The following is a 23,731-nucleotide window of genomic DNA, read 5'->3' as shown; positions in this document are numbered from 1 at the left end:
AAATCGAGAAAATAAAAATATTAAAAAAATGTGCCGGTGCGAAAGTGTCGAAGATTAGAAATTTTCAATGCGACACTTGGGAAGTTCACCACAAGGGTTTAGTTCATTGTTTCATACTTTTTTAACTGAGATCGAGAAAAGACCGTTGCGGAAATCGAGAAAATAAAAATATTAAAAAAATGTGCCGGTGCGAAAGTGTCGAAGATTAGAAATTTTCAATGCGACACTTGGGAAGTTCACCACAAGGGTTTAGTTCATTGTTTCATACTTTTTTAACTGAGATCGAGAAAAGACCGTTGCGGAAATCGAGAAAATAAAAATATTAAAAAAATGTGCCGGTGCGAAAGTGTCGAAGATTAGAAATTTTCAATGCGACACTTGGGAAGTTCACCACAAGGGTTTAGTTCATTGTTTCATACTTTTTTAACTGAGATCGAGAAAAGACCGTTGCGGAAATCGAGAAAATAAAAATATTAAAAAAATGTGCCGGTGCGAAAGTGTCGAAGATTAGAAATTTTCAATGCGACACTTGGGAAGTTCACCACAAGGGTTTAGTTCATTGTTTCATACTTTTTTAACTGAGATCGAGAAAAGACCGTTGCGGAAATCGAGAAAATAAAAATATTAAAAAAATGTGCCGGTGCGAAAGTGTCGAAGATTAGAAATTTTCAATGCGACACTTGGGAAGTTCACCACAAGGGTTTAGTTCATTGTTTCATACTTTTTTAACTGAGATCGAGAAAAGACCGTTGCGGAAATCGAGAAAATAAAAATATTAAAAAAATGTGCCGGTGCGAAAGTGTCGAAGATTAGAAATTTTCAATGCGACACTTGGGAAGTTCACCACAAGGGTTTAGTTCATTGTTTCATACTTTTTTAACTGAGATCGAGAAAAGACCGTTGCGGAAATCGAGAAAATAAAAATATTAAAAAAATGTGCCGGTGCGAAAGTGTCGAAGATTAGAAATTTTCAATGCGACACTTGGGAAGTTCACCACAAGGGTTTAGTTCATTGTTTCATACTTTTTTAACTGAGATCGAGAAAAGACCGTTGAGGAAATCGAGAAAATAAAAATATTAAAAAAATGTGCCGGTGCGAAAGTGTCGAAGATTAGAAATTTTCAATGCGACACTTGGGAAGTTCACCACAAGGGTTTAGTTCATTGTTTCATACTTTTTTAACTGAGATCGAGAAAAGACCGTTGCGGAAATCGAGAAAATAAAAATATTAAAAAAATGGAAGAAAAAAAAAGAGAGCTTTCAAAGCCGATCCGCAGCCAAGATTTCGAGTATCAGAAATTGCCAATGCGCTACTGCGGTATTTTGATGCAATTTAGTTAACTATTGGATACTGTCTTAACCGAGATCGAGAAAATTTGATCCGCAGCCAAGATTAGAAGCTTTCAATTGATATAGACGGAAGTTTAACACAAATTAGTTAATTATTTGATACGATACAAGTCTTAACTGAAACGAGAAAACGCGGTTGCGGAAATTGAGAAAAAAGTTAAAAAATCGATCCGCACCCAGGATTTAAACCTAAGACTGACTAGTAATAACCAACATACCAACATGCTACTACGAAAATTTCTCGAAAAGAAAAAACCGATCCGCAGCCAGGATTTGAACCTGGATTTCAAAGATGAGAAATTGCCAATGTGCTACTGCGGAACTTTGATACAACCTAGTTGATTATTCGATGCTGTCCTAACTGAAATACGAGAAAAAATCGTTGCGGAAATCGAGAAAAAAATCTTTAAAAATTGATCTGCAGCAGCAGGATTTAAACCTGGATTGGAATTTTGATACGATTTAGTTAATTATTTGATACCGTCTTAACTGGAATCGAGAAAAAATGTTATACAATTTAGTTAATTATTTGACACTATCTTGCCGAAAAAGAACTCTTAAAACATGCGCTACTGCGGAAGTTTGATACAATTTAGTTCATTGTTTGATACCGTCTTAACTGGAAATCGAGAGAAAAAATCTTTGCGGAAATCGAGAAAAAATCTTAGAAAGTGCGCTACTGCAGCAGGTTTGATACAATTTAGTTAGCTGTTTGATATTGTTTGAACTGAAATCTCGAGAAAAAATCATTGCGGAAATCGATTTGAACCTAGATTTCAAAGATTAGAAGTTGCCAAGGTGCTACTGCGGAAAATGTTATAGCATTTAGTTAGTTATTTGATACTATTTTAACTGAAATCGAGAAAAAGAATCTTAAAAAACAGACCCGCAGCCAAGATTTCAAAGACTAGAAATTTTCGATGTGACACTTGGCAAGTTCAACACAATTTAGTTCGTTACTGTCTTAACTGAGATCGAGAAAAGACCGTTGAGGAAATCGAGAAAATAAAAATATTAAAAAAATGTGCCGGTGCGAAAGTGTCGAAGATTAGAAATTTTCAATGCGACACTTGGGAAGTTCACCACAAGGGTTTAGTTCATTGTTTCATACTTTTTTAACTGAGATCGAGAAAAGACCGTTGCGGAAATCGAGAAAATAAAAATATTAAAAAAATGGAAGAAAAAAAAAAAGAGAGCTTTCAAAGCCGATCCGCAGCCAAGATTTCGAGTATCAGAAATTGCCAATGCGCTACTGCGGTATTTTGATGCAATTTAGTTAACTATTGGATACTGTCTTAACCGAGATCGAGAAAATTTGATCCGCAGCCAAGATTAGAAGCTTTCAATTGATATAGGCGGAAGTTTAACACAAATTAGTTAATTATTTGATACGATACAAGTCTTAACTGAAACGAGAAAACGCGGTTGCGGAAATCGAGAAAAAAGTTAAAAAGTCGATCCGCACCCAGGATTTAAACCTAAGACTGACTAGTAATAACCAACATACCAACATGCTACTACGAAAATTTCTCGAAAAGAAAAAACCGATCCGCAGCCAGGATTTGAACCTGGATTTCAAAGATGAGAAATTGCCAATGTGCTACTGCGGAACTTTGATACAACCTAGTTGATTATTCGATGCTGTCCTAACTGAAATACGAGAAAAAATCGTTGCGGAAATCGAGAAAAAAATCTTTAAAAATTGATCTGCAGCAGCAGGATTTAAACCTGGATTGGAATTTTGATACGATTTAGTTAATTATTTGATACCGTCTTAACTGGAATCGAGAAAAAATGTTATACAATTTAGTTAATTATTTGACACTATCTTGCCGAAAAAGAACTCTTAAAACATGCGCTACTGCGGAAGTTTGATACAATTTAGTTCATTGTTTGATACCGTCTTAACTGGAAATCGAGAGAAAAAATCTTTGCGGAAATCGAGAAAAAATCTTAGAAAGTGCGCTACTGCAGCAGGTTTGATACAATTTAGTTAGCTGTTTGATATTGTTTGAACTGAAATCTCGAGAAAAAATCATTGCGGAAATCGATTTGAACCTAGATTTCAAAGATTAGAAGTTGCCAAGGTGCTACTGCGGAAAATGTTATAGCATTTAGTTAGTTATTTGATACTATTTTAACTGAAATCGAGAAAAAGAATCTTAAAAAACAGACCCGCAGCCAAGATTTCAAAGACTAGAAATTTTCGATGTGACACTTGGCAAGTTCAACACAATTTAGTTCGTTACTGTCTTAACTGAGATCGAGAAAAGACCGTTGAGGAAATCGAGAAAATAAAAATATTAAAAAAATGTGCCGGTGCGAAAGTGTCGAAGATTAGAAATTTTCAATGCGACACTTGGGAAGTTCACCACAAGGGTTTAGTTCATTGTTTCATACTTTTTTAACTGAGATCGAGAAAAGACCGTTGCGGAAATCGAGAAAATAAAAATATTAAAAAAATGGAAGAAAAAAAAAAGAGAGCTTTCAAAGCCGATCCGCAGCCAAGATTTCGAGTATCAGAAATTGCCAATGCGCTACTGCGGTATTTTGATGCAATTTAGTTAACTATTGGATACTGTCTTAACCGAGATCGAGAAAATTTGATCCGCAGCCAAGATTAGAAGCTTTCAATTGATATAGACGGAAGTTTAACACAAATTAGTTAATTATTTGATACGATACAAGTCTTAACTGAAACGAGAAAACGCGGTTGCGGAAATCGAGAAAAAAGTTAAAAAATCGATCCGCACCCAGGATTTAAACCTAAGACTGACTAGTAATAACCAACATACCAACATGCTGCTACGAAAATTTCTCGAAAAGAAAAAACCGATCCGCAGCCAGGATTTGAACCTGGATTTCAAAGATGAGAAATTGCCAATGTGCTACTGCGGAACTTTGATACAACCTAGTTGATTATTCGATGCTGTCCTAACTGAAATACGAGAAAAAATCGTTGCGGAAATCGAGAAAAAAATCTTTAAAAATTGATCTGCAGCAGCAGGATTTAAACCTGGATTGGAATTTTGATACGATTTAGTTAATTATTTGATACCGTCTTAACTGCAATCGAGAAAAAATGTTATACAGTTTAGTTAATTATTTGACACTATCTTGCCGAAAAAGAACTCTTAAAACATGCGCTACTGCGGAAGTTTGATACAATTTAGTTCATTGTTTGATACCGTCTTAACTGGAAATCGAGAGAAAAAATCTTTGCGGAAATCGAGAAAAAATCTTAGAAAGTGCGCTACTGCAGCAGGTTTGATACAATTTAGTTAGCTGTTTGATATTGTTTGATATTGTTTGAACTGAAATCTCGAGAAAAAATCATTGCGGAAATCGATTTGAACCTAGATTTCAAAGATTAGAAGTTGCCAAGGTGCTACTGCGGAAAATGTTATAGCATTTAGTTAGTTATTTGATACTATTTTAACTGAAATCGAGAAAAAGAATCTTAAAAAACAGACCCGCAGCCAAGATTTCAAAGACTAGAAATTTTCGATGTGACACTTGGCAAGTTCAACACAATTTAGTTCGTTACTATCTTAACTGAGATCGAGAAAAGACCGTTGAGGAAATCGAGAAAATAAAAATATTAAAAAAATGTGCCTCTTAACTGAGATCGAGAAAAGACCGTTGAGGAAATCGAGAAAATAAAAATATTAAAAAAATGTGCCGGTGCGAAAGTGTCCAAGATTAGAAATTTTCAATGCGACACTTGGGAAGTTCACCACAAGGGTTTAGTTCATTGTTTCATACTTTTTTAACTGAGATCGAGAAAAGACCGTTGCGGAAATCGAGAAAATAAAAATATTAAAAAAATGGAAGAAAAAAAAAAGAGAGCTTTCAAAGCCGATCCGCAGCCAAGATTTCGAGTATCAGAAATTGCCAATGCGCTACTGCGGTATTTTGATGCAATTTAGTTAACTATTGGATACTGTCTTAACCGAGATCGAGAAAATTTGATCCGCAGCCAAGATTAGAAGCTTTCAATTGATATAGACGGAAGTTTAACACAAATTAGTTAATTATTTGATACGATACAAGTCTTAACTGAAACGAGAAAACGCGGTTGCGGAAATCGAGAAAAAAGTTAAAAAATCTATCCGCACCCAGGATTTAAACCTAAGACTGACTAGTAATAACCAACATACCAACATGCTGCTACGAAAATTTCTCGAAAAGGAAAAACCGATCCGCAGCCAGGATTTGAACCTGGATTTCAAAGATGAGAAATTGCCAATGTGCTACTGCGGAACTTTGATACAACCTAGTTGATTATTCGATGCTGTCCTAACTGAAATACGAGAAAAAATCGTTGCGGAAATCGAGAAAAAAATCTTTAAAAATTGATCTGCAGCAGCAGGATTTAAACCTGGATTGGAATTTTGATACGATTTAGTTAATTATTTGATACCGTCTTAACTGGAATCGAGAAAAAATGTTATACAATTTAGTTAATTATTTGACACTATCTTGCCGAAAAAGAACTCTTAAAACATGCGCTACTGCGGAAGTTTGATACAATTTAGTTCATTGTTTGATACCGTCTTAACTGGAAATCGAGAGAAAAAATCTTTGCGGAAATCGAGAAAAAATCTTAGAAAGTGCGCTACTGCAGCAGGTTTGATACAATTTAGTTAGCTGTTTGATATTGTTTGAACTGAAATCTCGAGAAAAAATCATTGCGGAAATCGATTTGAACCTAGATTTCAAAGATTAGAAGTTGCCAAGGTGCTACTGCGGAAAATGTTATAGCATTTAGTTAGTTATTTGATACTATTTTAACTGAAATCGAGAAAAAGAATCTTAAAAAACAGACCCGCAGCCAAGATTTCAAAGACTAGAAATTTTCGATGTGACACTTGGCAAGTTCAACACAATTTAGTTCGTTACTGTCTTAACTGAGATCGAGAAAAGACCGTTGAGGAAATCGAGAAAATAAAAATATTAAAAAAATGTGCCGGTGCGAAAGTGTCGAAGATTAGAAATTTTCAATGCGACACTTGCGAAGTTCACCACAAGGGTTTAGTTCATTGTTTCATACTTTTTTAACTGAAATCGAGAAAAGACCGTTGCGAAAATCGAGAAAATAAAAATATTAAAAAAATGGAAGAAAAAAAAAAAGAGAGCTTTCAAAGCCGATCCGCAACCAAGATTTCGAGTATCAGAAATTGCCAATGCGCTACTGCGGTATTTTGATGCAATTTAGTTAACTATTGGATACTGTCTTAACCGAGATCGAGAAAATTTGATCCGCAGCCAAGATTAGAAGCTTTCAATTGATATAGGCGGAAGTTTAACACAAATTAGTTAATTATTTGATACGATACAAGTCTTAACTGAAACGAGAAAACGCGGTTGCGGAAATCGAGAAAAAAGTTAAAAAGTCGATCCGCACCCAGGATTTAAACCTAAGACTGACTAGTAATAAAAATCGAGAAAAAAGTTAAAAAGTCGATCCGCACCCAGGATTTAAACCTAAGACTGACTAGTAATAACCAACATACCAAAAGTTAAAAAGTCGATCCGCACCCAGGATTTAAACCTAAGACTGACTAGTAATAACCAACATACCAACATGCTACTACGAAAATTTCTCGAAAAGAAAAAACCGATCCGCAGCCAGGATTTGAACCTAGATTTCAAAGATGAGAAATTGCCAATGTGCTACTGCGGAACTTTGATACAACCTAGTTGATTATTCGATGCTGTCCTAACTGAAATACGAGAAAAAATCGTTGCGGAAATCGAGAAAAAAATCTTTAAAAATTGATCTGCAGCAGCAGGATTTAAACCTGGATTGGAATTTTGATACGATTTAGTTAATTATTTGATACCGTCTTAACTGGAATCGAGAAAAAATGTTATACAATTTAGTTAATTATTTGACACTATCTTGCCGAAAAAGAACTCTTAAAACATGCGCTACTGCGGAAGTTTGATACAATTTAGTTCATTGTTTGATACCGTCTTAACTGGAAATCGAGAGAAAAAATCTTTGCGGAAATCGAGAAAAAATCTTAGAAAGTGCGCTACTGCAGCAGGTTTGATACAATTTAGTTAGCTGTTTGATATTGTTTGAACTGAAATCTCGAGAAAAAATCATTACGGAAATCGATTTGAACCTAGATTTCAAAGATTAGAAGTTGCCAAGGTGCTACTGCGGAAAATGTTATAGCATTTAGTTAGTTATTTGATACTATTTTAACTGAAATCGAGAAAAAGAATCTTAAAAAACAGACCCGCAGCCAAGATTTCAAAGACTAGAAATTTTCGATGTGACACTTGGCAAGTTCAACACAATTTAGTTCGTTACTGTCTTAACTGAGATCGAGAAAAGACCGTTGAGGAAATCGAGAAAATAAAAATATTAAAAAAATGTGCCGGTGCGAAAGTGTCGAAGATTAGAAATTTTCAATGCGACACTTGCGAAGTTCACCACAAGGGTTTAGTTCATTGTTTCATACTTTTTTAACTGAGATCGAGAAAAGACCGTTGCGGAAATCGAGAAAATAAAAATATTAAAAAAATGTGCCGGTGCGAAAGTGTCGAAGATTAGAAATTTTCAATGCGACACTTGCGAAGTTCACCACAAGGGTTTAGTTCATTGTTTCATACTTTTTTAACTGAGATCGAGAAAAGACCGTTGCGGAAATCGAGAAAATAAAAATATTAAAAAAATGTGCCGGTGCGAAAGTGTCGAAGATTAGAAATTTTCAATGCGACACTTGCGAAGTTCACCACAAGGGTTTAGTTCATTGTTTCATACTTTTTTAACTGAGATCGAGAAAAGACCGTTGCGGAAATCGAGAAAATAAAAATATTAAAAAAATGTGCCGGTGCGAAAGTGTCGAAGATTAGAAATTTTCAATGCGACACTTGCGAAGTTCACCACAAGGGTTTAGTTCATTGTTTCATACTTTTTTAACTGAGATCGAGAAAAGACCGTTGCGGAAATCGAGAAAATAAAAATATTAAAAAAATGTGCCGGTGCGAAAGTGTCGAAGATTAGAAATTTTCAATGCGACACTTGCGAAGTTCACCACAAGGGTTTAGTTCATTGTTTCATACTTTTTTAACTGAGATCGAGAAAAGACCGTTGCGGAAATCGAGAAAATAAAAATATTAAAAAAATGTGCCGGTGCGAAAGTGTCGAAGATTAGAAATTTTCAATGCGACACTTGCGAAGTTCACCACAAGGGTTTAGTTCATTGTTTCATACTTTTTTAACTGAGATCGAGAAAAGACCGTTGCGGAAATCGAGAAAATAAAAATATTAAAAAAATGTGCCGGTGCGAAAGTGTCGAAGATTAGAAATTTTCAATGCGACACTTGCGAAGTTCACCACAAGGGTTTAGTTCATTGTTTCATACTTTTTTAACTGAGATCGAGAAAAGACCGTTGCGGAAATCGAGAAAATAAAAATATTAAAAAAATGTGCCGGTGCGAAAGTGTCGAAGATTAGAAATTTTCAATGCGACACTTGCGAAGTTCACCACAAGGGTTTAGTTCATTGTTTCATACTTTTTTAACTGAGATCGAGAAAAGACCGTTGCGGAAATCGAGAAAATAAAAATATTAAAAAAATGTGCCGGTGCGAAAGTGTCGAAGATTAGAAATTTTCAATGCGACACTTGCGAAGTTCACCACAAGGGTTTAGTTCATTGTTTCATACTTTTTTAACTGAGATCGAGAAAAGACCGTTGCGGAAATCGAGAAAATAAAAATATTAAAAAAATGTGCCGGTGCGAAAGTGTCGAAGATTAGAAATTTTCAATGCGACACTTGCGAAGTTCACCACAAGGGTTTAGTTCATTGTTTCATACTTTTTTAACTGAGATCGAGAAAAGACCGTTGCGGAAATCGAGAAAATAAAAATATTAAAAAAATGTGCCGGTGCGAAAGTGTCGAAGATTAGAAATTTTCAATGCGACACTTGCGAAGTTCACCACAAGGGTTTAGTTCATTGTTTCATACTTTTTTAACTGAGATCGAGAAAAGACCGTTGCGGAAATCGAGAAAATAAAAATATTAAAAAAATGTGCCGGTGCGAAAGTGTCGAAGATTAGAAATTTTCAATGCGACACTTGCGAAGTTCACCACAAGGGTTTAGTTCATTGTTTCATACTTTTTTAACTGAGATCGAGAAAAGACCGTTGCGGAAATCGAGAAAATAAAAATATTAAAAAAATGTGCCGGTGCGAAAGTGTCGAAGATTAGAAATTTTCAATGCGACACTTGCGAAGTTCACCACAAGGGTTTAGTTCATTGTTTCATACTTTTTTAACTGAGATCGAGAAAAGACCGTTGCGGAAATCGAGAAAATAAAAATATTAAAAAAATGTGCCGGTGCGAAAGTGTCGAAGATTAGAAATTTTCAATGCGACACTTGCGAAGTTCACCACAAGGGTTTAGTTCATTGTTTCATACTTTTTTAACTGAGATCGAGAAAAGACCGTTGCGGAAATCGAGAAAATAAAAATATTAAAAAAATGTGCCGGTGCGAAAGTGTCGAAGATTAGAAATTTTCAATGCGACACTTGCGAAGTTCACCACAAGGGTTTAGTTCATTGTTTCATACTTTTTTAACTGAGATCGAGAAAAGACCGTTGCGGAAATCGAGAAAATAAAAATATTAAAAAAATGTGCCGGTGCGAAAGTGTCGAAGATTAGAAATTTTCAATGCGACACTTGCGAAGTTCACCACAAGGGTTTAGTTCATTGTTTCATACTTTTTTAACTGAGATCGAGAAAAGACCGTTGCGGAAATCGAGAAAATAAAAATATTAAAAAAATGTGCCGGTGCGAAAGTGTCGAAGATTAGAAATTTTCAATGCGACACTTGCGAAGTTCACCACAAGGGTTTAGTTCATTGTTTCATACTTTTTTAACTGAGATCGAGAAAAGACCGTTGCGGAAATCGAGAAAATAAAAATATTAAAAAAATGTGCCGGTGCGAAAGTGTCGAAGATTAGAAATTTTCAATGCGACACTTGCGAAGTTCACCACAAGGGTTTAGTTCATTGTTTCATACTTTTTTAACTGAGATCGAGAAAAGACCGTTGCGGAAATCGAGAAAATAAAAATATTAAAAAAATGTGCCGGTGCGAAAGTGTCGAAGATTAGAAATTTTCAATGCGACACTTGCGAAGTTCACCACAAGGGTTTAGTTCATTGTTTCATACTTTTTTAACTGAGATCGAGAAAAGACCGTTGCGGAAATCGAGAAAATAAAAATATTAAAAAAATGTGCCGGTGCGAAAGTGTCGAAGATTAGAAATTTTCAATGCGACACTTGCGAAGTTCACCACAAGGGTTTAGTTCATTGTTTCATACTTTTTTAACTGAGATCGAGAAAAGACCGTTGCGGAAATCGAGAAAATAAAAATATTAAAAAAATGTGCCGGTGCGAAAGTGTCGAAGATTAGAAATTTTCAATGCGACACTTGCGAAGTTCACCACAAGGGTTTAGTTCATTGTTTCATACTTTTTTAACTGAGATCGAGAAAAGACCGTTGCGGAAATCGAGAAAATAAAAATATTAAAAAAATGGAAGAAAAAAAAAAAGAGAGCTTTCAAAGCCGATCCGCAGCCAAGATTTCGAGTATCAGAAATTGCCAATGCGCTACTGCGGTATTTTGATGCAATTTAGTTAACTATTGGATACTGTCTTAACCGAGATCGAGAAAATTTGATCCGCAGCCAAGATTAGAAGCTTTCAATTGATATAGACGGAAGTTTAACACAAATTAGTTAATTATTTGATACGATACAAGTCTTAACTGAAACGAGAAAACGCGGTTGCGGAAATCGAGAAAAAAGTTAAAAAATCGATCCGCACCCAGGATTTAAACCTAAGACTGACTAGTAATATCCAACATACCAACATGCTACTACGAAAATTTCTCGAAAAGAAAAAACCGATCCGCAGCCAGGATTTGAACCTGGATTTCAAAGATGAGAAATTGCCAATGTGCTACTGCGGAACTTTGATACAACCTAGTTGATTATTCGATGCTGTCCTAACTGAAATACGAGAAAAAATCGTTGCGGAAATCGAGAAAAAAATCTTTAAAAATTGATCTGCAGCAGCAGGATTTAAACCTGGATTGGAATTTTGATACGATTTAGTTAATTATTTGATACCGTCTTAACTGGAATCGAGAAAAAATGTTATACAATTTAGTTAATTATTTGACACTATCTTGCCGAAAAAGAACTCTTAAAACATGCGCTACTGCGGAAGTTTGATACAATTTAGTTCATTGTTTGATACCGTCTTAACTGGAAATCGAGAGAAAAAATCTTTGCAGAAATCGAGAAAAAATCTTAGAAAGTGCGCTACTGCAGCAGGTTTGATACAATTTAGTTAGCTGTTTGATATTGTTTGAACTGAAATCTCGAGAAAAAATCATTGCGGAAATCGATTTGAACCTAGATTTCAAAGATTAGAAGTTGCCAAGGTGCTACTGCGGAAAATGTTATAGCATTTAGTTAGTTATTTGATACTATTTTAACTGAAATCGAGAAAAAGAATCTTAAAAAACAGACCCGCAGCCAAGATTTCAAAGACTAGAAATTTTCGATGTGACACTTGGCAAGTTCAACACAATTTAGTTCGCTACTGTCTTAACTGAGATCGAGAAAAGACCGTTGAGGAAATCGAGAAAATAAAAATATTAAAAAAATGTGCCGGTGCGAAAGTGTCGAAGATTAGAAATTTTCAATGCGACACTTGGGAAGTTCACCACAAGGGTTTAGTTCATTGTTTCATACTTTTTTAACTGAGATCGAGAAAAGACCGTTGCGGAAATCGAGAAAATAAAAATATTAAAAAAATGGAAGAAAAAAAAAAAGAGAGCTTTCAAAGCCGATCCGCAGCCAAGATTTCGAGTATCAGAAATTGCCAATGCGCTACTGCGGTATTTTGATGCAATTTAGTTAACTATTGGATACTGTCTTAACCGAGATCGCTACTACGAAAATTTCTCGAAAAGAAAAAACCGATCTGCAGCCAGGATTTGAACCTGGATTTCAAAGATGAGAAATTGCCAATGTGCTACTGCGGAACTTTGATACAACTTAGTTGATTATTCGATGCTGTCCTAACTGAAATACGAGAAAAAATCGTTGCGGAAATCGAGAAAAAANTTTAGTTTGTCTTAACCGAGATCGAGAAAATTTGATCCGCAGCCAAGATTAGAAGCTTTCAATTGATATAGACGGAAGTTTAACACAAATTAGTTAATTATTTGATACGATACAAGTCTTAACTGAAATGAGAAAACGCGGTTGCGGAAATCGAGAAAAAAGTTAAAAAATCGATCCGCACCCCGGATTTAAACCTAAGACTGACTAGTAATATCCAAACATACCAACATGCTACTACGAAAATTTCTCGAAAAGAAAAAACCGATCCGCAGCCAGGATTTGAACCTGGATTTCAAAGATGAGAAATTGCCAATGTGCTACTGCGGAACTTTGATACAACCTAGTTGATTATTCGATGCTGTCCTAACTGAAATACGAGAAAAAATTGTTGCGGAAATCGAGAAAAAAATCTTTAAAAATTGATCTGCAGCAGCAGGATTTAAACCTGGATTGGNTGTCCTAACTGAAATACGAGAAAAAATCGTTGCGGAAATCGAGAAAAAAATCTTTAAAAATTGATCTGCAGCAGCAGGATTTAAACCTGGATTGGAATTTTGATACGATTTAGTTAATTATTTGATACTGTCTTAACTGGAATCGAGAAAAAATGTTATACAATTTAGTTAATTATTTGACACTATCTTGCCGAAAAAGAACTCTTAAAACATGCGCTACTGCGGAAGTTTGATACAATTTAGTTCATTGTTTGATACCGTCTTAACTGGAAATCGAGAGAAAAAATCTTTGCGGAAATCGAGAAAAAATGTTAGAAAGTGCGCTACTGCAGCAGGTTTGATACAATTTAGTTAGCTGTTTGATATTGTTTGAACTGAAATCTCGAGAAAAAATCATTGCGGAAATCGATTTGAACCTAGATTTCAAAGATTAGAAGTTGCCAAGGTGCTACTGCGGAAAATGTTATAGCATTTAGTTAGTTATTTGATACTATTTTAACTGAAATCGAGAAAAAGAATCTTAAAAAACAGACCCGCAGCCAAGATTTCAAAGACTAGAAATTTTCGATGTGACACTTGGCAAGTTCAACACAATTTAGTTCGTTACTGTCTTAACTGAGATCGAGAAAAGACCGTTGAGGAAATCGAGAAAATACAAATATTAAAAAAATGTGCCGGTAAGAAAGTGTCGAAGATTAGAAATTTTCAATGCGACACTTGGGAAGTTCACCACAAGGGTTTAGTTCATTGTTTCATACTTTTTTAACTGAGATCGAGAAAAGACCGTTGCAGAAATCGAGAAAATAAAAATATAAAAAAAATGGAAGAAAAAAAAAAAGAGAACTTTCAAAGCCGATCCGCAGCCAAGATTTCGAGTATCAGAAATTGCCAATGCGCTACTGCGGTATTTTGATGCAATTTAGTTAACTATTGGATACTGTCTTAACCGAGATCGCTACTACGAAAATTTCTTGAAAAGAAAAAACCGATCCGCAGCCAGGATTTGAACCTGGATTTCAAAGATGAGAAATTGCCAATGTGCTACTGCGGAACTTTAATACAACCTAGTTGATTATTCGATGCTGTCCTAACTGAAATACGAGAAAAAATCGTTGCGGAAATCGAGAAAAAAATCTTTAAAAATTGATCTGCAGCAGCAGGATTTAAACCTGGATTGGAATTTTGATACGATTTAGTTAATTATTTGATATCGTCTTAACTGGAATCGAGAAAAAATGTTATACAATTTAGTTAATTATTTGACACTATCTTGCCGAAAAAGAACTCTTAAAACATGTGCTACTGCGGAAGTTTGATACAATTTAGTTCATTGTTTGATACCGTCTTAACTGGAAATCGAGAGAAAAAATCTTTGCGGAAATCGAGTAAAAATGTTAGAAAATGCGCTACTGCAGCAGGTTTGATACAATTTAGTTAGCTGTTTGATATTGTTTGAACTGAAATCTCGAGAAAAAATCATTGCTGAAATCGATTTGAACCTAGATTTCAAAGATTAGAAGTTGCCAAGGTGCTACTGCGGAAAGTGTTATAGCATTTAGTTAATTATTTGATACTATTTTAACTGAAATCGAGAAAAAAAATCTTAAAAAACAGACCCGCAGCCAAGATTTCAAAGACTAGAAATTTTCGATGTGACACTTGGCAAGTTCAACACAATTTAGTTCGTTGTTCCATACTGTCTTAACTGAGATCGAGAAAAGACCGTTGAGGAAATCGAGAAAATAAAAATATTAAAAAAATGTGCCGGTGCGAAAGTGTCGAAGATTAGAAATTTTCAATGCGACACTTGGGAAGTTCACCACAAGGGTTTAGTTCATTGTTTCATACTTTTTTAACTGAGATCGAGAAAAGACCGTTGCGAAAATCGAGAAAATAAAAATATTAAAAAAACGGAAAAAAAAAAAAAAAGAGCTTTCAAAGCCGATCCGCAGCCAGGATTTCGAGTATCAGAAATTGCCAATGCGCTACTGCGGTATTTTGATGCAATTTAGTTAACTATTGGATACTGTCTTAACCGAGATCGAGATCGAGAAAATTTGATCCGCAGCCAAGATTAGAAGCTTTCAATTGATATAGACGGAAGTTTAACACAAATTAGTTAATTATTTGATACGATTCAAGTCTTAACTGAAACGAGAAAACACGGTTGCGGAAATCGGGAAAAAAGTTAAAAATCGATCCGCACCCAGGATTTAAACCTAAGACTGACTAGTAATAACCAACATACCAACATGCTACTACGAAAATTTCTCGAAAAGAAAAAACCAATCCGCAGCCAGGATTTGAACCTGGATTTCAAAGATGAGAAATTGCCAATGTGCTACTGCGGAACTTTGATACAACCTAGTTGATTATTCGATGCTGTCTTAACTGAAATACGAGAAAAAATCGTTGCGGAAATCGAGAAAAAAATCTTTAAAAATTGATCTGCAGCAGCAGGATTTAAACCTGGATTGGAATTTTGATACGATTTAGTTAATTATTTGATACCGTCTTAACTGGAATCGAGAAAAAATGTTATACAATTTAGTTAATTATTTGACACTATCTTGCCGAAAAAGAACTCTTAAAACATGCGCTACTGCGGAAGTTTGATACAATTTAGTTCATTGTTTGATACCGTCTTAACTGGAAATCGAGAGAAAAAATCTTTGCGAAAATCGAGTAAAAATGTTAGAAAATGCGCTACTGCAGCAGGTTTGATACAATTTAGTTAGCTGTTTGATATTGTTTGAACTGAAATCTCGAGAAAAAATCATTGCTGAAATCGATTTGAACCTAGATTTCAAAGATTAGAAGTTGCCAAGGTGCTACTGCGGAAAGTGTTATAGCATTTAGTTAATTATTTGATACTATTTTAACTGAAATAAGGATTTAAACCGGTGTTAACTTAAAATGTTATACTACGAAAGTGTGATACAATGATACCGAAATCGAGAAAAAAATCTCTCAAAACTGATTGAGCCAATTTTTGAACTTGGATTTCAAGTATGAGAAATTGTCAATGTACTACTGCAGAATTTTGATATGATTTAGTTAATTTTTCGATACTGTCTTAACTGAAATCGAAAAAAAATCATTGGGGAGATCGAAAAAAATCTTAAAAAATAAATTCGCAGCCAAGATTTTAAAGATTAGAAATCTTCAATGTGATACTAGGAAAGCTTAACACAATTTAGTTAATTATTTGATGCAAGTCTTAACTGAAACAAGAAAAAACCAACTCCCGAATGTGCTATCTCAAAATTTTGACTAACATTAGTTAATTATTTTATACTCTCTTATCCATGTTCGAAACTCAAATAAAAATTCGATTTGAACCACAAAATTTTTTACCTTAGATGAAACTCTATTAATATACCATCACATTACCTTAAAGCTATAATCATTGGATTTGGGTAAATATGGAGATTTTTTTTTCTTTTTCTAATAAAATTCAAATTTAAATAATTGCAACAAAATTATTATTATAAAAGAAAAAGAATATTTAAAATATGACTTATTTTCCGTTTGTTTTAGCATGAATTATTGATGCAAGAGGGGTTAGTTAAGGTATTTAAGGGAGATGGGAAAATGATTATTTTTTTTTTAATTAATTAACTTATTTTGTTTTATTATTATTTTGGACTGATATTACATCTACGATGTTGCATATGTTTCCATTTCACACTCCAATAGTGCGGTTAGCTATGAGTATTTATTAAAATATACAAGCTATATGTTACTCTTATATTTAGGTAAAGGTAAAACAACTCTATATAGATGACTACAATGTCGCAATGAAGACCAAAATATTTGTATTTTATTTGTTTTGATCTTCTTTTGTTTTATTTAAATTTGAAGTTGTTTTGTTTTAAGATTTTATTGCAAATATTTAATCATGATATTGTATTTGAAATATTTTAAAGGAATATTTCCAAATTCATAGCGATTCTACAATAAAAAAAACAGGTTCGTTACACCTAAATAAATTTAAAATTGGTGAGTTACAAAATCGATACTAACCCAATTCTTACCATTCATAAAACTGGTAGTTTACATATTATCTACTTTAATTAAATTGAATAAGGTGGAATGAGTTACCAAAATCACATTAAAATGATACAATTACCAACGAATTTCATCTTGATTTTTTTAAAATACACTCAAAATCAACCAAATTCATCCCAAATGGAAGCGACCCAATTGTAAATTCGATGTGAATTTCAATGGGTAATCTCCAAAATCCCCAATTTCAGAAGCTATAATCCCTTTTGAAAATCCTCTCACTCATCGTTTTCAATCCCTTTTTGAATCCTCCATTTTCGTCCCCTGCAACGTTTTCTTGAGCTCCTCCTTCAATGGCGTCCTCCTCGAATGCCGGATTGCTCAGAATGTTGGTCATCAACTGCGTCCCTCTCAAAGCGTTAGTCAATGGCAGATGCCCTTCCGGCGTCTCCTCCGTCAGCTCCCAAATGAACTCCGTTGGAAATGCTCTGTAATTGTACTGCTCAATTTCTGTATCCAGTTTCTTCATCCATCCAAGTTTCATGAACAATTTTGTGAAATCTCTGTTCACTTTCTCGAAAACCCGTTTCTGTACTCTGTACCCAAATTTTCCATCGCTGTATTTCTGCCAGAGATCGTCGATGGCTTTCAGATTGTCGGAGGAAATGAATTGAACTTCGGAGAAGTAGACGTAGCCTCGTTTTTGTGCAGCGTCGCCGGCGAGGGCGATTAAAAGCCGGCGGGTCTCCTTGTCTGCTTGCCGAAAGTTTTTGGCTGCGAGGTGGCGCTCGAGCTCGTCGAAGGAGACGGCAGAGGAGGTGTCTGAGGAGAGAGAGAAGGAACTGGCGGCTGCAGCGGAGAGAGAGGAAGTGGCAGCGATAGCGGCAGTGGCAGTGGCAGTGGGCGTAGAGGTTGATTGGAGGAGGAGAGAGGAGGAGGAGGAGGAGGAGGAGAAGGGGTTTGGGGAGAGGTTAGGACGGTGGGGACGGCGAAGTGTGTGGCGGAGAGATGGAAGAGAGTGGGAAGCTGCCATGGGGGGAGAGAGAGTATGAAAACGGGAAGAGAGGTTTGGGGGGGTTTTGAGAGATAAGGTATGGGTGGAAGCGGAAAGGGCACAGATCTCCCCGTCAAAAAGGGCCTTTGATTGGTTAGTTGAGGGTGAGGTTAGATCTCTCCCTCTCTCCAACATTTAATAATTTTTGTCTCTATTCAGTTCATTACATTGAGTGTTTATTGTTGGTGATCCTACAAACTAGTATCACAGTTTAAAAGATTATCATGATTTATGAAGATCTAAAGCACAAAGGCTAGAGTGGAGAAGTTTGATAGATCAAATTTCAATTTTTAAAAGAGGTAGAAGATAATCGACACTAAAAATATCTTTACGAACTCTTGTTTGAGATGAAGTTGGATTTCATGTTCACGTAGTAGTGAAAAATCAAAGATTGATAGGCTTTAGGGTTGATCCAGTTGACAATGCAAAAAATGTGTGTTCAACATTGTCAAGGAGAAGACAATTTTAGATCAATTGAAGGCCCGGTTGAATATGAAAAAAAAAAAAAAAAAAAATCGCAATCTATAAACAAATTATATTTGATGTGTAGGTTGCTCAATATAGAGATGGGTGATATGTTGAAGTTCATATAAATGATTTCAATATGACTATAAGTTAATAGAGTTTGAAAATTAATTTTGGTGGCATCTTTACTCGGTCTTGAGATACTACTCATGTTGTGATCACAAGTTCCTAGAGATCTGAAAACTTGATGTTTGATGAAATTCAAGATAAAATTCTCAGTAAAAGTATTTACAAATTAGAAATTTGAGATTCATCGAGCAATGCTCTTAGTGTTGACTAGGGGAAGAAGTAAATCGAAGTGCTCAAGCAAATATGCCGAGCAAAATCAAAGAATTTAGAAAATCTTCAAACATACCATACGTTATGTGTTAGAATTGTGAAGAAAAATGTCACTTTTTGATATATTGTACAAAATAAAAAAAAATAAACAAAAGCACAAATATGGAGACGATGATTCTATAACTAAGTAGAGAACACTAGAGATGCTCTAATCCTTAATATGTATAGCTCGGTTGAATTCTAAATTTTGGATTCGAGTTCATCTTTTCATTTATTAGGTTCATCGATTACATAAGCATGAAAAACATATTCCATTCATCCATACATATTTATTAGGGAGATATTCCTATAGATCACCTAAGGGACGAAATTTATAAATCATAAATCGTACATTAATGCAGCATTAAAATAGATATGCTTCTAAATTTCTCAATCTTAAGGCATTTTCGTAAAAATGATTGTTATATCCTAAGTTTGAGATTTTTTAGAAGTATGTTTTTTTTTTTATTATGTATTATGCAAAGCTAGAAAGAGAATATGCATGATTAGAATAGGAGTTGTCCAATATGAATGAGATTTGTTATTTATGCTCTTTTATATGCTTTTTGATGTGTTAGAAAGGAGGATGGACTATTGTCATCTATGCTCCGGGCATTTGATGGATGTACCTCGTTGTTGAGCTTGTTTGTTTGTTTGCATGAATATTTTAGTTTATATTTTCAGTGCTTTAAGTGATTGATATATTATCTCCCTAATAAGCTTGTTCGTGTGTTTAAAATATGTGCACCATGTTCTAGGTGATCGATAAGATTATCTCCCTAGCAAAGCATCACAAGAGAACCAAGCTAAGTTTGGGGTGCTACAACTAGAGGGGTTTACATATTAACTCAGGTCAGTACGTTCCCGTAAACCTTACACCCTAGGATCATGAGCGATCAGAGACTTAGACCTGTGTGAACCCAAAGATTGGTTAAGTATGGAGAAACTAACTCTGAATGTCTTAGAAATGAGGGATAAGATTTAAACTACCTAGATGCCTATAGAATTTAGTAGACCTCCATGACAAAGATAGCTCTCAAAGTCATTAGGAGTATGTATAGTCATCAATTTGATGGAGCCGTAAGAGTCTCCACTCCCTTTTTTCACTCTAATACCTGTACTATTGAGTTCCACTGACATCAAGAATGAGATGAGGTGTCTGAGTAAGGGCTTCGGTTAAGGGGCTGGAAAGAAAGTCTTGAATCAAGTTTCCCCATGCACTGGTTGTCCCTCAGAAATTGTACCTGTACCATTGAGCCAAGTACATGTATCATTGAGCCAAGCATGGGGATGTTTAGGATTGTATGACCTTATATAGCTTAGTTGGATTATCTCAGTCTTTTGGGTGGATGTGGACCATGCAGACAATAAAGATCGTTTCTCTAGGGGACGTGGATTACACATAGTGAAAATCTTTCATATGGGGGACGTGGATCGTGCGGGTAGTCCTTGGAGCTTACACGCAAGGGGTCACACCCCTAACTTTGAATGACTATATAGTGTTATAGGGAGTTTGTCAGCTAACCTCCCATAGATGTTGAGCAAGCTAGCACTCACTAAACTGTCTTCACCAAACAGAGAGTTCTACAAGGTAACACCTTGACCCAGAACACTAGTTTCATGTTGCTTAAGCAAATCAAGCTACCTAAGTAAAAAAAAAGAAAAGAGCAGTTTACCCAAAGATGGGACTTGTTGTTCGGGCGATTTGCGGCGCTAGAAAAGAGCGAACCACTTCTTTTGAACCAAAGGATGAGTAGTTAAAGTACCGCTTGAAACTTTGAGACACCCAAATTCTCTTATAATAGTAGAAACTAGGTTAAAACATGTTAGAATCAAGAGTAAACCCCATGAGTTCCTGCTGGGTTAAGATGCAATGAGAGCCTACAACTAGGTTACTTACGGACTATTTTTTTACTCACCCATTTCTCCTTTCTTTTGAACCAAGAGTACAGTGTTCGTAGGCTGTTGGTCGAGTTTGAGGAGCGTTCGAGGGCTTTGCGCTTACAAAGGGGGTCATTTGGGGACTTCAATTTGATTCTATATTTTGAGTCATTTATATTTCATTTTCTTCTTACTTCAAACCCTATCTCCTTTTTCTTTTTCTCCTTCCTTTCCTATATGCTTCTGTCCAGAGGGGAAATGACCATATTGTTCCTCCATTAACTTGGACAAAGTTTTTAATTCTTTTTTCACTATTTTGTGTTTCATTTTTCTTTAAGCTTGTGAGACTAATTCAATTTCTATAATTTTTGAAGTTAAAAAATTAAAAGAATAAGTTGTGAAGTCTTACCTACCTATCGAGCTTCGACGTTAAAACAAATGACAATATATATATGTATATGAATCTTTTGTTGGAAACGGTAAGAAAAGTGAACTGTAGTAAACAATAGAATGATAATCATTGTCATGACTTGATTTTTGAAGTTTCGAAACTCGTAATGCAACAAAATAATAATAATAATAATAATAAATAATAATACAATAAGGTTTAAATCAAATTAAGACAAAAACAACAACGCAATTAAAAAAAATCAATTACAAGACGGTGTAATTCAAACTTAATTACAAACCGGGAAACTTGTTAGAGATAAATACAAAATACTTGAAATACAAGACAAACGGACACTTCAGAATAATTCCCTCTCTAACTGCGCAACTCTCGAATACTCCCCTACCTCAACCGACATTTGTGAACACCTAAAAAAGAAAGAGGGAAAGGGATGAATATAAAAATATACTCATTAAGCAGCTTACTTATAGGCTTTCATCGTATCCATAATCTGGCAGGTTCCGAAGGACTTTTCTCTAAGTACTAGAAGGTTCAAACCTAGTCTCTGGTGCTATATGAGCATCCGAGGTGGCTCGATGTTTTGAGAAATTTTATATTCTAAGTCTTACCCTCTTTGTGTCTATAAAAGTCCAACCTTTTTGTTCTTTGACCTCAGCAGCTTGCTATACATAGTGAATAACCAGTGTCCTGGGTTGAGGCACTACCTCATAAATTTGGACGAAACAACATGGTGGTTTCTAGTATGAACATCATCCAAAGGACATTGGCTGACACATCCCTACAGACCATAAAGACCTAAGTTTGGGGAATGTGATCCCCTTGTGTTAGCCAACTACTAGGTTATGTGACGTGGTCCCATGCTCCCATCTCAATTATGGGTTTACAGCATAGTGGCCTTATTAGGGAGACCATTGACATTTCCACAAAGCTAAAGCTCACACTACTCTAACCGACTTGTGCATAGCTTAACACTATTGTTACTAAAGTGGAAAGGGTAGTGGAGGGCTTGAAGATGCCGTTCACACTACTTATAGCTAGGGGAGTTACCTTGCTCCTTCTTGGGTATCGTGGAGGTCTTCTACATTCTTAAGGGTGTCTAGGTAGTTTAGATCTCATCTCTCATTTCCAAGAAGCTCGGGATTATCTCCTTGAGCCTAATACAATCTCTAGTTGTCAATAGATCTTGACCTCTGATTGTCTCTCACGATCTTGGGGTGCTCAGTCTAATGGAAACGTATTCACCTATGTCAATGTGTAAACCATACTAGTTGTATCATCCTAATCTTATCTAGGTTCTCTAGTGCATGCTTGTTTGGGAGATAAACCTATTGATCACCTAAAACACGAGATACCATAATCAAAACATCATCTTGTTCTTTGCTTGGAATTCTGGAGGTCTTCTGGGATACCTAAGGTAGATAGGTGACTCAACGTGGACTCTAGGCTCCAGGTACTCTATACTCTAACTCCTCAAGTCTTTCTTTGTCTAGAAACACTAGGGTGTGGACCCTCTTACTATTGTTCATGATCCTAAGGTCATTGTCTAGCCAACCTAACAATATCATCTTAGTCTTCTTTGTCATGTAAATTCACTCTACATGGAGAACAAACAATCAATCACCTAGAGCTAATCATTTTAAAACATGCATACATAAAAGTTCAATGGGAAGATAACCTCCATCGATAACCCGAAACACATAACAAAATATCTCAACCTCTGTTCTAACCCAATGAAAGCATATAGAACAATATACGTCTCAAAATCTCCATCTATGGACATTATGCATAACTTACTCATTCAAATTGCCCTTCTTGTGTTCTAATATGCATAATCTCTTCCTAGCTCGGGTGGAAAGCAAAATGTCCATGCAACTCTTAATTCTATTCTTGGAGTGTTTTAATTATTTTTGGTAACACACTTGCATACTTGTTCAAAAATACCTTTCTAAGGTCCAAAGCATGCAAAATCTAGCCATTTAAGGTGGTAAGGCTAGCATGCTAGTTCGTCCTAGTGATCCCTACAAATATTGCTTGAAAAGGTTTGAGTGGTTAATTACATAGATGCGTTTCTTTCCGAATTAGCTTTTTTTACAGGTTAAGAGCTCTAAAATTGTTGATATTTCTTTGACAGGTCCCGCCAACACATGCCCACACGCGTGTAGGAGATGGCCCACATGTGCAACTGATGCGCACGATAGTCAGGTCAGGTTTGATCTAGTGGACCTTTGAATCACGACAGACGTGGGCATGTAGATTTTCCTCTCTTTTTCTAGTGTTGGCACGTGGCGCGATCTTCATCCGATGTGTGTTCTTCCTCTCACTTGAGCACACAATTTCGAACTCTGATTCAGTCATTCGAATTTTCAAGAATTAATTCAAAATCAAATAGCGATTTTTATTTTCTTTTCTATTTCCTATAAATTTTTGTATCTTTTTCTAGATCATTCAATATGATTTTTCATGGTAAAAGTTGTAGACCATCAATATTTACAAAGATATTTGATAAGATAATGAATCACTACAAGAGGAGTAAGATTCAGATTAACTTGATCGAATATCTCAAGCCAAGAA

The 23,731-nt window shown here is 35.3% G+C and overlaps 1 protein-coding gene across 1 annotated transcript; it reads right to left on the bottom strand.

The window, feature by feature from the left end:
* Positions 1–16,980: 16,980 nt before the first annotated feature.
* On the bottom strand, positions 16,981–18,084 carry LOC111488677 (tetrapyrrole-binding protein, chloroplastic-like). Its single transcript, XM_023136569.1, has one exon. It carries the CDS (start codon positions 18,004–18,006, stop codon positions 17,221–17,223), a length of 786 nt encoding a protein of 261 aa, XP_022992337.1. The 5' UTR covers positions 18,007–18,084; the 3' UTR covers positions 16,981–17,220.
* Between the last annotated feature and the right edge of the window lie 5,647 nt (positions 18,085–23,731).

Source organism: Cucurbita maxima, unplaced genomic scaffold (genome assembly GCF_002738345.1).
Source record: "Cucurbita maxima cultivar Rimu unplaced genomic scaffold, Cmax_1.0 Cma_Scf00013, whole genome shotgun sequence".
NCBI lineage: Eukaryota > Viridiplantae > Streptophyta > Magnoliopsida > Cucurbitales > Cucurbitaceae > Cucurbita > Cucurbita maxima.
The sequence above is the reverse complement of the archived record's forward strand: the minus strand, read 5'-3'. Positions and strand labels throughout refer to the sequence as shown.

Bases quoted from the DNA above. Each gene is read 5' to 3' on its own strand.
- LOC111488677 (XM_023136569.1), bottom strand. From the start codon at position 18,006: ATGGCAGCTTCCCACTCTCTTCCATCTCTCCGCCACACACTTCGCCGT.